Source organism: Neofelis nebulosa, chromosome 1, assembly GCF_028018385.1.
Source record: "Neofelis nebulosa isolate mNeoNeb1 chromosome 1, mNeoNeb1.pri, whole genome shotgun sequence".
In the NCBI taxonomy this organism is placed as follows: domain Eukaryota; kingdom Metazoa; phylum Chordata; class Mammalia; order Carnivora; family Felidae; genus Neofelis; species Neofelis nebulosa.
The window spans coordinates 164,678,152-164,692,958 of record NC_080782.1 but is presented as its reverse complement, the minus strand read 5'-3'; the positions used below and the strand labels follow the sequence as shown (position 1 = coordinate 164,692,958).

At 43.6% G+C, this 14,807-nt stretch overlaps 1 protein-coding gene across 2 annotated transcripts in view; it reads left to right on the top strand.

Moving 5' to 3' along the window:
• The window catches only part of MYO16 (myosin XVI), a 616,506-nt gene that overhangs the window by 577,077 nt on the left and 24,622 nt on the right, over positions 1-14,807 (top strand). For both annotated transcript variants that reach the window (XM_058742988.1, XM_058742979.1), the window contains exon 34: positions 11,270-11,361. In XM_058742988.1, coding sequence (XP_058598971.1) covers positions 11,270-11,361 — 92 coding nt within the window. The remainder of the gene's footprint in view (positions 1-11,269; positions 11,362-14,807) is intronic.

The following is a 14,807-nucleotide window of genomic DNA, read 5'->3' as shown; positions in this document are numbered from 1 at the left end:
ACTTCATTGGTAATTAGAGAAAATGCACATGAAAAGCGCAGGAGAATGACACACAACACAACACAACCTGCAGAATGGGAGCACTGAGCACAGGGGAGGAGGGGCTGCGGGAGAAGGGGCTCCTAGGAAGGGGAGCTGGGGGAGGGGATCCAGGTTGAGAGATAGGGGAGGGGCTCTGAGGAGGAGGGGTTCCGGGAGGAGAGGCTCTGGGAGGGGGGTGCTGGGGAGGAGGGGCTCCAGGGGGGTGGGACTCTGGAAAGGAGGAGGGGGTTTGACGAGGGAGGGGCTGGGGGGAGGGGCTCCAGGAGGGAGGGACTGTATGCATCCCCCATAGGGATGTCCCCATCCTGTGTCAGAAGTCCCTCTAGGTCCAGGAGAACATAGGGAGGCTGGGGGTGCTTCTGGGCCTAGTACATTGCCCTCCCACGTGTGCTCTCCGCCAGGGTCCAGAGCAGGAGGAGAACAGCGGGTGTAGGATGAAAACCAGGCAGGGCATTGCAGTGACAAGTCACAGGTTACCTGGAGGGACCAGAGGCAGGTAGTCGGTGGGGACAGAGCATTAAGGTCTCCAGAGCAGTGTGGGGATTCTCTGTTGACACTCGGAGAAAAGATCTTTGGAATCACATGCAAGAAGAAAAACCCAAATGTGTTTAGGAATCTCACCCACCATATTAAGCAAGGATAATGAATAATGATCAAAAGTAGGTAGATCACAAGGCAGAGGCTTTTTGGTGCAATGGGGGTGTGGGGTGGGGGGTGGCAGTAAGTATCTTACATCAGTAAAATACAGAAGGATTTTTCTACCAGCAAGAAAGACCGCTAGTAAAAGGAAACCACTGACCAAATTGTATTGCCACCGCAAACAGACCAAAGTTCAGCAAAGACTGATGCAGGCTCTCGGGACCCCAAAGTATTGTCCTGCCTTTAAAAAAAAAAAAAAAAACGTTTCTTTATTTATTTTGAGAGAGGGACAGCACAAGCAACGTGGGGGAGAGGGGGCAGAGAAAGAGGGAGAGACAGAATCCCAAGCAAGCTCTGTCCTGTCAGCATAGAGCCCAACGCAGGGCTCGATCCTGATCCCGGGAGATCATGACCTGAGCTGAAGTCAAGACTCAAACACTTAACCAGCTGAGACACCCAGGTGCCCCAGTTTTGACCTTTCTAAACATCGTCTCCTGACTGAATTTCACAGCTTTTAAAAATAACATATTATTAATGTGGCATTTATAATTTCATGCATGTTATGAAAATTATACATGTTTTAGAACAGTGCGAAGAACAATTCTTTTAGGGAAGAATAATAAAGAATAAAAACTACCATCAATCCTATTACCTAGAAATACTCCAAAAATGTATATTATTCCACTGTGTTGAGTTTTATTTTTTCACACAAATGCGTGTATCTACATTGTATATTTGGCTTTATTTTTATAAAGTTTGAGTTATACATGGATGTAGTTTTACTGTTCTGCTCCTCCCATTTGGAATACCGTGGTCTATCTCTGTGTCAACAACTACAAGTCTGAGTTGATTACAGATAGCCATACGTGTGTTCAGTACATGGCACTCCATCCTTTAGGGCTGCCAGGATTTACAGTAAATAAGCTGTCAGACAGCAAGATTATCTCCCACCTTTCCACCCTTGAGACAACATCTTAATTAAAAGAGGAACTTTGTAAAACTCCCCATGTCAATGTTTGACGTTCACATCTATGTGCATCTGTTTAGCTGGACGTATACAGATACGATCTTCCTTTTTTTTTTTTTTTTTTTTTGAGATACAATCTTTCTTTTAAGATGGTGAATTTCTGGGGAGTTAGGGTGGCTCAGTCTGTGAAGCATTCACCTCTTGATTTCCTCTCAGGTCATGATCTCACGGTCCTGAGATTTAGCCCTACATCAGGCACACTGGGTGTGAATCCTGTTTAAGATTCTGTCTTTTCCTCTTTCTCTGGCCCCACCCCCGACCGCACATGCACTCACTCTCTCTGAATAAATTAATACATACATACATACATACATACATAAAGTAAAAATTTTTTAAATTAAAAAAAAAAATTAAGATGGTTACTTTCTGAAATCTCTGATGTGAGAAGTAATTCCTTTGTGAGGAGGTAAAGATAACAAAAACAATTGTATACCCTTATATTGAACTTAAATAGTCCTAATATAATAAAAATGGAATTTGAATGACAATAATAGCCAGCAAGTATGCAATAGAAGTATATTTCACAAGGACTACACGTACCTATTAAGAAAGTAATTAATACCTGTTTTCCTTGCAATTTTGGAGGATTTAAAGATCACCACTAAACAAAAACAAAAAAAAAAAGGAATTTAAAATATGTTAGAATGACCAAAACTGAATACACATCTATTTAAGAAAGACGACCTTATTCTCATTCGTTTTTGCTAAAATTTCACCCAATGTCCTTCTCCCTAGCTCCTTGGGTGAAGTTTATCCTACCATAAAGAAAGAGAAAATAGAAACTTCTTGTCACCAAATTATTTAATTTGTCTGTATCTTGAGTCAAAAGCCAAACGTTATGGCTTGGACAATAATCCTGGAAAACCTCATACAAAAATCTGTGAGTTTTACTCTAAAAATCAAAGTAAAGTCAAAAACCAATGGAACAGACAAGAAATCCTCTAGCCCCAGATGGAAATTTTTTTGGAATACATTGCCTGAAATTAATAATATCACATTAAATATGTAGGGCTCTCGGGCTTCTCACCTTCAGCATCTGACAAATGTTCAGGCCCTAGAACACACTACCCCTTAAATCTCATAGGGACCAGAGTTTAAAATAAAGCTAGTTCTGAGTTGTCATTAATTGATGATCCCTTGGAAATAATCAGGAGCCACACGCACAAAAGGAAAATTATTTCAGTTGGGATTTCAGTCTTTCAAAGCCACTTGCCACGTTTATGTGGTTCTACTTTTGTGAACACCATGGATGTCCCATCTCCTGCCACCTTCCCATCATCATTACAGCATCGGGCACCGTGCTTAGCACTGGGTAAGAACTTACCAACCAGGGCCATGTTGCATGTTACGCAGGGACCAGTAAGTTCTGTGCAGGGTGTGGAGTCAGAAAACTTCTGCCCATCAGTATGATAAGAAATGACCCGATATTACACCTGTGCCACGCCTGATATAGGTGTGACCCATCCTCGCTCTGAAAGCGGTTACTGGTACCGATTCCTAATTCACCAGGGATAGTCAGTGTGCTTTCTAAATAAAGGCACAAGATGGAAATAAATGTTTAAAATAACTTGGAATTCTAATTGAATCAGAAATAGTGTTATTTTTCTAGGAAATGATTTATCTTGAATGCCAGGATCTGCATGCTACCTCTGCTTCCCAGAAATAATTCTCTGTTTGTTCGTTTGCTGAAATATAGTTATGTGTGGGTAATTATAGCTATCATTTACTTTAATTGCCATCCTTTTACTGATGTGAACACAGACTTAGATCTTTTTTGGTATACTTAATTATTCCCTGGACTTGCGGTTATTTATCATTAGATTAAAGAACAGTTTTCAGTGTTAGGACATTTTCGTTGTATCACACAAAATATTGTGAGTATAAAGATGTTTATTTCGTGGGGGGAAATAAAGACATAAAGAAATTCCAGCCAGGCCATTTTATGTTCAGTACGATTTGCTTGCTTGCTGCTCAGTGAATATACATTTTATTGCTGGGCATCAGGAAACAAATGGCAACTAAAGAACACAGTCATTACATTTGATTTTACATTTATCATTCTGTGAGGACTGTCTCTCTTTTTATTTGCGTTATGTTTATCGTCGGTGCGCAGTAAGGGTTATCTGCGGTGTAAAGGGCTTTCCGTGGGGACAGACTGGATGGGACGCTCTGGGACCTGGAACTCTGCATTTTTTGTAGATTCTGTATTGAATCGAGCGCCACTGGAGCACCAAACCCCAGTGATTCTGGAAACATCTAAAAACGGCTTTTCGTCAGCCCTGCTCGAGGTAGATGTGGAATGCTGGCAGGGCTCCTCTGGTTGGAGCCTGTGAAAAACATTCACATATACGTTTTACAACATCACTTTGTTTATGGGAATTGTATAGATTCTTTGGAACTCATACTGTTGTCTGACTCAAAAGCTGACTGCCAGAGGAAGCAAGCCTTCACTTGACAATCTGGAATATTGTGCAATTATCTATTTTCAGCAGCAGAAGGTAGCTTTGCAAAGAAAGCCAGCTTCTCGGGCATGTAGAAAGCCCTGCCCCACTCCTTCTGGCTAAAAATATTTTGAAGTCATATTGAATAATTGCTAATTTGGACTCCATTTAATTAAATCTCCTCCACTGTAGTTAAGAAGCCCCGATTAAAAACAGCTGGATTCAAAGGCTGACTGTTCTTTCCTGGCAACGCTGCATTGTTCCTGTTTGCCTGTGCTCAGGCCCCAGCTCTGAGGTTCATTGATTCCATGGCTGTGAGCAAATTACTTAATCTTTCTGGTCCTCTGTTTTCTCATCTTAAAAATGGGGATAATCAAGGTACCTGCCGTATGGGATTGTTATGAGGATCTGGTACAATGATGCCACCCCAAATAGTGCTCTATATACATTACCTAATAGATATCAGAAAAGTTTAGGTTTCTTGGAGCTAGATGATCACCGAAAAATGTGTCCAATAAAAATGAAAATGCATGATGTAGATAAGGCACAAGGCCACGAATTAATTTGTCCAAGACCAGACAGTCTATAATGCTAGAATCTATGGTAATGACATCAACCCCAATACACACATGCATAGAGTCAAACTCGCATATCATTTTGGCGGAATGAATGGACGTCGGGATGGGAGCGTTCCAGGAAAGGTTCTGTTTTATCCCTTGGAGGGTTCGAAGATTCAAAATAATATAAAGGACAGAATGGCCTGAAGAAGCCTAGTGAGAGGCAGGTGCACATCAGTCACAAAGCATTTATTAAGCACCAGTTGCATGCAGGCATTGTGCAATGCGTGCAGAGCCTTGGGGAGTCTAAGCGAATCACGGGGTGCTCTTTGGGTATAAGCAGAGCATATGTGGAGCATTAGCATTATGTGTCAGGTCAACCACACAAAAAAGGAGTGCTCTGGTGTGGCCACCACGTGGAGGAAGAGATTCACGAGGGCTAGGATTTTACAGATGCTCCTGGTGAGGATTGGGATTTTCAAAATGAATGAGATTCAGACTAGAAGGGCACACCTTCCAGGGAAGAAAATGTATCTCCATGGCGGGATGGGAGTGAGCTACTTTGATGGCATAGGTCAGTGAATAAGATGGCATTGAATGCCAGTTCAAAGAGTGTCTCTGGAAGACTGGTCTTTGCTTGGAGAGGGTGGGGCACCATACATTGGCGGTTTTGGAGGAACTTCCCTGATTGTGTTACTCAGGGTGAAGAGTGGAACAAAACCCGAGGTTGGGAACAGCAGGTGTGTGTTGATCCTATTAACACCAAGGAGAATGTTCCAGGATGGACTGGGATAGGAGGGAGAGAACAGCGCACTCTTTCACAGAAGAAACGGAGTTCTGAGAGGTTTATCCTGTGGGTTGGGTTTGGAGTTCAAGCGATGAGAAGGACTTCTGGCGGTAGACAGTCGTGACATAAATGCTGGTGATAATTCGGGAGTCTAAGGGGAGCTCCAGGAAGGAAAGATAGGGAAGGCAGGATTTTCACGGGAGCTGGAGAAATGGGGATCATTTGCAGCATCAGAGGAAAAGTTTTAAAGAGAAACGAGAAGAAAATCTGACCACAAAACCATGTGGAGTACCAAGCTTTGAGAAACATACTTTGAGAAGGACAGGCGTGGAGATACGGAATAAATGATCAGAGACGGGAACGCCAGCATGCAGTTTCACAAAAACCAGGAGAATCATGACTTCGAGATCGGAGGTATTTGGTAAGCTGGGAGGACACACAAGGAGAATCATATATTGCTATCAACTAAACACACTTGGGTCCCAACAGAGCCTCAGGGATTGTGACTGGCAGATTCTAAGGGGTTCATTACTTAAGACTCAGAGCCACACCACCCTCTCCAGCCTGCTCTATTCTTCTCTTCTTAGAAGGCTCTACATAAACCCCCAGGGTTTTATGCGTAGACTTCACCGCCGCAGAGTCTCCCCCTTTTCAAAATCACCTTACAAACTCAGGGAAGTCCAGGGCCTGGATCCACACCACACATGATGAGGAGAGTGTCCTAAATACCACTTCCCCTGAGCATCCCGGGGAAGGATGAATTGACAAAGCTCTGAGCACTCTGAGCAGCACCCACTGCTCAGGGAGAGGATCAGGGAGCCTCCTCCCTCTACCTGGCCCCTGGATCAAGGCTGATGACTTCCTGACTGCCCCCTGCCAAGCCCCAGTGCCAAACAGCATGTTGTACAGAGTGCTGCCATCTATTACGTGGCCCAGATCAGTAGGTGGGGAATGCCTTCTCGAAGCCTCTGCATGCTTTCTTTGAACAGAAGAGCTGGGTATCTGGGGGGTAGGACAGGGACAGTTTCAGAAGATCTTAGCCCTTGCTCTAATTTGGACAAGCATGGCTCCTTAAACGGATGGTTTCATATCAAATGGACATGCTTAGCATTTTGAGGCCCACTGTTGCCGCTGTAGTAAGAATGTGTTGAGGACACAGAACTACATCCACTGGGAATTATCACCACAGAATGGGGTCTGGGGACAAGGCTGTGGCTGCAAGAAAACGAAAGCACGTTCATGAGTATGTGCGAGCAATTGTCTGTGGTAGAAGCCTTCAATGGAAGTCGACAAATAAAGGTTCCAGATTGACCTTCAATGTCCCCCAACACTGATCAAGAACCTTTAACTTGGTAGGAACACAGTAGAATTCTTTACCCCAAGACTTGGGGCCTTTTCTGGGGTCTTTGGCTAGCTGACAGGTGAAATGACACAATTGCTACATCTTTTCTTTTCTTTCTTTTTTTCAAAGCTAATGAGAAGTAAATGAAACAAAATTGAAATAACGAACATCCCAAAGCTTGGTCATGGGCACGTGGACTTTCCTTGCGTATTCTCTTGACTCTTATATGTGTATGAAATTTCAGTAACAAAAAGTTTTGAAATATTTGTTATCTTGACCAATAAGGTGGCTAAGTTATTGTACCTTTATGTGCATTTCTTTGGGTACTTAATGAAAATGAACATGTTTATCATTTAGGGGCCATATACTCTCTTTCTTCTCTATACATATTCTTTTCCCATATTTTAAAATCTGCCAGTAGGTCCTTTATTTTGATTTGTAGGATGTTTTAAGAACAATAGAGCCTTTTATTTAGTGTATTTAAATATTCTGTATTCTTTTTCATTTTTTAATATTTTATATTTATATGTAAAATTTATGTAAAATATTTTATATGTATAAATTTTTATGATTTTTGGCATATGTTTATTTTTAAATGTTCAAATAGAGATAGTAATACATGTTTCCTCCACATTTTTTTTTTCTTCTGGTGTCACTGTTAGATTATTTGCCTTTAACACGTGCTGCTTCCGATATGACAATAAGATAGAAATCTTTTGGGTCAAAAACAAAGCGGAACAGAACTCTGCCTTCTAACATCCTCTGCACCTCCAGGGCTGCCTGGCTATTACTTTATCTGCTGCTTCCACTTGCTGGGCATATTGGCCCAAGTGGGGTTCTCCCACCTGTTTGCTACAGACATCCAGGCAGGGTTTTCTGCACCCCAGGCTGGTCAGTCTCAGCTCTTCCCCCAATCTGCACCTGCCCAAGGGGAGGAGATACCATCCACGGCAAGCTTTCCAGCACTGCTTTCTTCTCCCTGACCACCCCCCTCCACACCAGGGTCCCCACACATTCACCTGCCCCACATTGACACCCTCTGTCCCTACCCTGGTGACCCTGCCACAGGTTCTGGGATCAGTGATTTCTTTAGTCAACAGGTAAGAAATGCCTCTTCAGTCACCACTCAGGTAAAATGGCGTCACATCTCATCCCCTCTGGAAACCCACAGTGTTGTCCGTGGCTTACAGGCTACTGTCAGACGTCTGTGAGATGGCATGTGAAGTGCTTGCCCTTGATCTCTCTACCTTCCAGCACATTCTGCAGGGGCCCCCGCTGGCCGCACCCTCTCAGTGGTCCTTTCTTGAGACATGGAACCATCTGGAACTTCTTCCCTGGAGCTCTCCCAAGGAGGCCCATCTCACCTTCTTGACCATTCGGAGCCTTCTCATCCCGGAATGCCCAGACCCTTTGGCGTCCCCACCATCACATTCCCCTAATCCCCTCCATCAGAATTCACCCCTGCTCTCTCCAGGATGCTGACTAACCCACAAATCACCCTGCCGTGTGTTCTGCTGGAAGGCCACTCCTGTGCAATGGCAGGACTTTCCTTTAGTCATTGTATTTCCCAGTGCCTTACTCAGACAATGACCACAAATACTTCTTAACTTTCTTTATGACGTGATATATAGCACATTATGCTATTGATTTGGCTCTGAGTCTGTATCCTCGGCACACTGAGTTTCTGTTTTATTTGGGGCGTAAACTTCTGATTTATAATTTAGTTTTGGAAAATGGATGACAGCTTTCTCCCCCACCGTCCAATTCCTGGAACCCAGTGCTCCAGAAGGTGGACGTCTGTCCTTGCTCGTCAGTAAGCTCTCTGTTTCCCCCACCAGCCCCCACACCTCTGACACTCCTGATACACATGAATCCCAGACTCGGCTGTGCCTTCCTGCCTGGACACCCAGTTTTTGCTGACTCCCTGCTTATTTGGATGCCTGGGATTCCAATTTGTGACTGATCTCAGATGTCCATCATTCCTCCCTCCTGGTTTAGTTTCCAGATCACTCAAACACTGATTGATTGGCCCCTTTCCCACACCTGCTATGCCAGTCTCTAATATAATTTCCCCTGGCCAACTTCAGACATTGCTGTTGCTTGTGGCCAGGGCCCATCTTGCCCCATGACTTCCATGTGTAGGCCTGTCCCTTTCCAGGTGCTGGCCCCAGTGTGCCTGGTGTCGATGAAGCTAACCTTTCCATGCCAAGGCCTTTGTATCTGTAACAGGAAGATTGACTGGGGGTAGGGGGGCTTGTTATGTGCTGATAGGGTTCTGTGGACTTCCTGGGGAGCTCACTCACTCCTGATCTGAAAAGGCGTGCAGTGATTTCCTAATGATCTTGAATTTGGGAAGCCTGTATATGTCTGATCAATTATACCATACTAGTTAATTACAATTTTAGAGAAGAGCAGCTATCACTTCATAATTTAAGGCCCCTGGATTGAGCTCATTCCGTCAGGTAATTTTCTTCTTTTCATGTTTCCATCTTTTTTTTTTTAATATGAAATTTATTGTCAAATTGGTTTCCATGCAACACCCAGTGCTCATCCCAACAGGTGCCCTCCTCAATGCCCATCACCCACTTTCCCCTCCCTCCCACCCCCCATCAACCCTCAGTTTGTTCTCAGTTTTAAAGAGTCTTTTATGGTTTGGCTCCCTCCCTCTCCAACTTTTTTTTTCCTTCCCCTCCCCCATGGTCTTCTGTTAAGTTTCTCAGGATCCACATAAGAGTGAAAACATATGGTGTCTGTCTTTCTCTGCCTGACTTATTTCACTTAGCGTAATGCCTTCTAGTTCTATCCATGTTGCTGCAAATGGTCATTCTTTCTCATTGCCAAGTAGTATTCCATTGTGTATATAAACCACATCTTCTTTTTCCATTTGTCAGTTGGACATTTAGGCTCTTTCCATAATTTGGCTATTGTTGAAAGTGCTGTTATAAACACTGGGGTACAAGTGCCCCTATGCATCCACACTCCTGTATCCCTTGGATAAATTCTTAGCAGTGCTATTGCTGGGTCATAGGGTAGATCTATTTTTAATTTTTTGAGGAACCTCCACACTGTTTTCCAGAGTGTCTGCACCAGTTTGCATTCCCACCAAGAGTGCAAGAGGGTTCCTGTTTCTCCACATCCTTGCCAGCATCTATAGTCTCCTGATTTGTTCATTTTAGCCACTCTGACTAGTGTGAGGTGGTATCTGAGTCTGGCTTTGATTTGTATTTCCCTGATAAGGAGTGACATTGAGCATCTTTTCATGTGCCTATTGGCTATCTGGATGTCTTCTTTAGAGAAGTGTCTATTCATGTCTTCTGCCCATTTCTTCACTGGATTATTTGTTTTTTGGGTGTGGAGTTTGGTGAGTTCTTTATAAATTTTGGATACTAGCCCTTTGTCTGATATGTCATTTGCAAACACGTTTTCCCATTCTTTCGGTTGCCTTTTAGTTTTGTTGATTGTTTCCTTTGCAGTGCAGAAGCCTTTTATCTTCATGAGGTCCCAGTTGTTCATTTTTGCTTTTATCTTTATGAACAAGTCACTTGTGGTGACTCTCAACCCCTGTCTCCTGTTGGTGCTGAGTCAGCGGTGGTTTTGCCACCAGGGGGACATTTTTTGGCTCTCTCAGTTGTGAGGTGTTACTACCACATAGGGCAGAGACCAGAGATGCTGCTAACCACCCCACAGTGCACAGGGCAGCCCCACAACAGAGAAACTTCCAGCCCAAAGCGCCAGCTGCGCTGAGGTGGAGAAACCCTGTTTCTATCGTGAGGGATCACTGATAAAATCCTTTGGTGCCTATGGGGACTTCTGTAGTATTTCAGTGGGGGCTATCCATGTCCTTGAACCCTCTATTTGTCCTGCAAGGCTGGTGATGAATTGGTCTGCTGGGGGTGGGCAGCTACCGTGGCCTTTTCCTCATAGGAGTCCACCAACCCCTTCCTCCCCATTGTGTGTGAACGCTAGCCAATGGAGTTCGTGTGACACGTAGACTCGATAATGTCTGGTCTGTCCTCCACTCCCCTCTTCGCCTCCCTGCGGCCCAAATGAGATGCCAACTTTCCACTGTAGTGGCCCAAGGTACCCGTTCACTCTCTGAGGCCCTTAGGCTCCTCCCACTGCTGTCCCTGCTTCACCAAACTATCCTCAGTTTCCCCTACAGTACTTCTCTGCTCACTTTGTGCCATTATGGAACATTTCCTCACCATCCCTTCATTGCTTTTTTCAACATCCTGCCTCTTTTATTTAATGGAATTGCAACAGTATTTTGTGTTCCCATGTTTCCTTAGGAAATTTTTATCCAATGAGTATTTGCTGACCATCATTTCCATCCATGAGATGTAAAAAGTCGACTTTTTGGCAGTAAGTACACAGCTTTTTTTATTTGGGGGAAGGACACCCAACTTAACCTCGACTTGGTGTTGACCTCAACAGGTTTACCTGAAGAAGAGGGGTTCCCCAGATTTTCTGTGAGCACCTTCACGACCTCATCGTTTCAGAGACAGAGAGAGACCCACACCACTCAGGTAAGGACCCTCAGATATTCACATTTGGAGCGACAGCTGGCAATAAGTTATGACCAGAGACTTGGTGTGGCGTGACCAAGAATGTATGTTCCTCCTGGACTAGACCACATGGTTGCTCTCACTCCGGCCCTAAGTTATCTCCAGCTCAACATCCCTCTCTCTCTCTGTCAGCAGACTCCAGCTCTCTGCTGGTTAGAAGGGGAAGAAGAAGAATGCCCAAAACAAACAAAATGTAATACTTTTAAATTGAATATTGTAGACATAACTTATGTTGTGGTCTTTAAAAAATCACTGTCAGATGAAGACGATGTTACGTCCACCGAGTGATGCTAACATAGTTTCCGCATTTGACCTCGGCTAAAATAGGACTCTGAGGGCAAAGCGCACAGAAATAAAATGCTGGAGGCACCTGTGGTGTTACAGCACGCCATCCTATCTCGTTGACTGCCTCTAAATTCCACATAGCCCAGATTGATTTAAAATATAGCATATGGGGGCACATGACTCTGGATCTTGGGGTCGTGAGGTCAGGCCCCACGTGGGCATAGAGCTTACTTTAGGGGCACCCGGGTGGCTCAGTTGGTTAAGCGTTCGACTCTTGATTCCGGCTCAGATCATGATCTCACAGTTCCTGGGATCAAGCCCCACATCGGGCTGTGCACTGACCGCAGGGATACTGCTTGGGATTCTCCCTCTTTCTCTCTCTGCCCATCCCCCACTTGTGTTTTCTCCCTCTCTCTCTCTCTCTCTCTCTCTCTCTCTGTCTGTCTCTCTGTCTCTCTCTCTCAAAATGCATAAACGTAAAAAAATAGGTAAAGAAAATGTATCGTATGATCAGGACACTATAAAGCCAAAATGAGATTACAGTTCACAAAGCCGTTTTTGACATGTTTCAGTGATTTTATGTATATGCTTAATGTGTTTGGCTTTAAAAAGTTCACCACACTAAAGAAGATTATCGCTTCAAGAAAAAAGCAAACAAAAAAACCAACGACACCACTAGTGTGTTTAGAAAGAAAAAGGATTTATATCATATAATTTAGTGTTCTTTTAATGCTGAATTTTAAAATATTTAAAATACTGTTTTTGGTCATTATCTTCAAAAAGATGACTTTGCATTTCAAGGTGAAACACACCCAACAATGTATCAAAGAGCTTGTTATCAACAGGGTCAAAATTATTGCTTTAGCAACAGGGTTCTTATTTTGTATGGAGCTATAGTACCACTTTGATGATGTCAAATATCTACATCAAAATCTTTTAAAAAAACTCAGTGGAGTATCCAGATGCTTCCATAAAGTCGACAACCCAGCCACTGATCTGTTTTCCTCTGCATACTTGGCATTATATAGATTAGTCTATTGGCATCAGCTGAGATTTTTTCCAAATAACACTGGTGAGGTAGTGAGAAAAATCAATAACTTGAATCTTAAAAATAAATCTTACAGTATGCAGTCGGTTCAAATCACTTGCACTGATGTATAGGTACTGAAATAGAAAGAAAATGCTGATAGACTACAATAACGGATCGTCCTATCTCCCCTCTGGTCCTTAGAGAGGTATTGACTTTACTTTGTAAGCCTTACAGATGCTTTATCTGAGAGAATTCACAGGGGAGCCTACTTGTAAGGAACACCGGTTTGATTTTTATTAGAAGACTGACTCCTACACTTCAGAGCACAGATGCCGGCCACCTGACACCCTTTCCGGGGCTCCCACTATAACGTGGTTCATAGAGAAAGGGTTAATTTTGAAAGAAGGTGCATAAAACAGGCTTCTCTGTAACTTTTTCCCTGGTCTTGCATGGGTTCGGCTAAGAAGCAAATAGAGATGGGAAAGATCATGAGGAATTAGTGTCCATTCCTACCTGTCAGCGGGGACTTTTTGTTCAGATGCAAACAGTCTTGGCTTGCAGTCATCTCACAGTGCCTTTCTTCAAGGGAGCAGGAAACCAGGCTCATTTTCTTCCCTGTAAAGTGTGAGGATTCTCATGCTAGGACACGTTTCTCGCTGTTGAAAAGCTGTAAGAGTTATGTGAAATTGCGCATTTAATGGCCACACATCTTTCTGCGAAAACGACTCTTGTGTGACATATTCCACAGGAAATATGGACACATACAGGCATATCACATTTTAAATTTTCTACTAATGCAATTAGGTAAGAATTCTATAAAATCAGCCCTCGACTGATTGGGTATGTAGCAGTAAAATTAAATGTTGACTACAAATTGAATTTCTCTTTGTGGAGGTCTAGAGTTTAATTGGCATCATCAAGGATTTTAGTGAAATCCCTTTAAGAAAGATAAAATGCATGTGCGTTATTGTAGATAAAGAAAACAGGAAACAGATTCGGTCATTTGCCAAAGATCATAGGGAAAATTCGGAGTGCATGGTTTGAATGGATATCAAGATCATATGTCCTATTCCTGAGAATGAACGTGACCAAAACCCGTTAAAAGCACTGCAGGAGTCATCCAACTTTTTCACACAGTTTGAAGACTTTTTGGTCAGGACAAAAACCTAAATAGCCATGGTGGACATTTATGACTTGGCTTTTTAGCTGCCAGTCACATGCTGAGATTTCTCACGATGAAAACAGAAAGGGAGAGGCTCATCCTTCCTTCCCTCCTTTGTGAGGTAGACGATACGTGTGAGGGGGGCTCAGCCAATCTGTCAACCGTGGATTATGGCGTGAGAGACATATGATGGAAGGGACGAGAAGAGTAGATGTCACCAAGGAGGTGACATGTGGCAGAGGTGACTTCCCTCTGGGGCAGCTGTTAGGCAGTGTTACGATGACCTCCGGGCACTGAATCCACTTGGATTCCTGCCCACTTGCCACACAATTTCCTTCTCGCTCCGGTCTCTCTCTCTCACCTTCCAGTGAAGGTCCCACCTGTTTAGATGTCCAGAATTACTTTTCATGGCTCGCAAATAAGAATTTTCACTGACACCGATATAGATGTGGAATGTTTTCTCATGAGGGTAGCGCCTCAGCAAAGACTAGTAGTCTCTTTCCTCAGGGTGCAGAGGAGAGACAATGTAGTTTATGTTCTTTTCCATCATAACATTTCTTACACTTTGCAAAACATAATGACTTCACAGAAATGTAGTAAAAATAGGGGCGCCTGGGTGGCTCCGTCGGGTAAGCATCCAACTTCAGCTCAGGTCATGATCTCACACTTCGTGGGTTCGAGCCCCACGTTGTGCTCTGTGCTGACAACTCAGAGCCTGGAGCCTGTTTCAGATTCTGCCTCTCCCCCTCTCTCTACCCCTCCCTTGCTCGCATTCTGTCTCTCTCTCTTTCTCAAAAATAAACTTCAACAATTTTTAAAAAGTAGTGAAAATATATTGCCCTTGAAATATTTGAAAATAATGAAAGCTGGGACCTTAGCCATATCGTGAATGTGGCTGTGTTCGTTGTTGCTCCTTATAGCGAAGGCTCT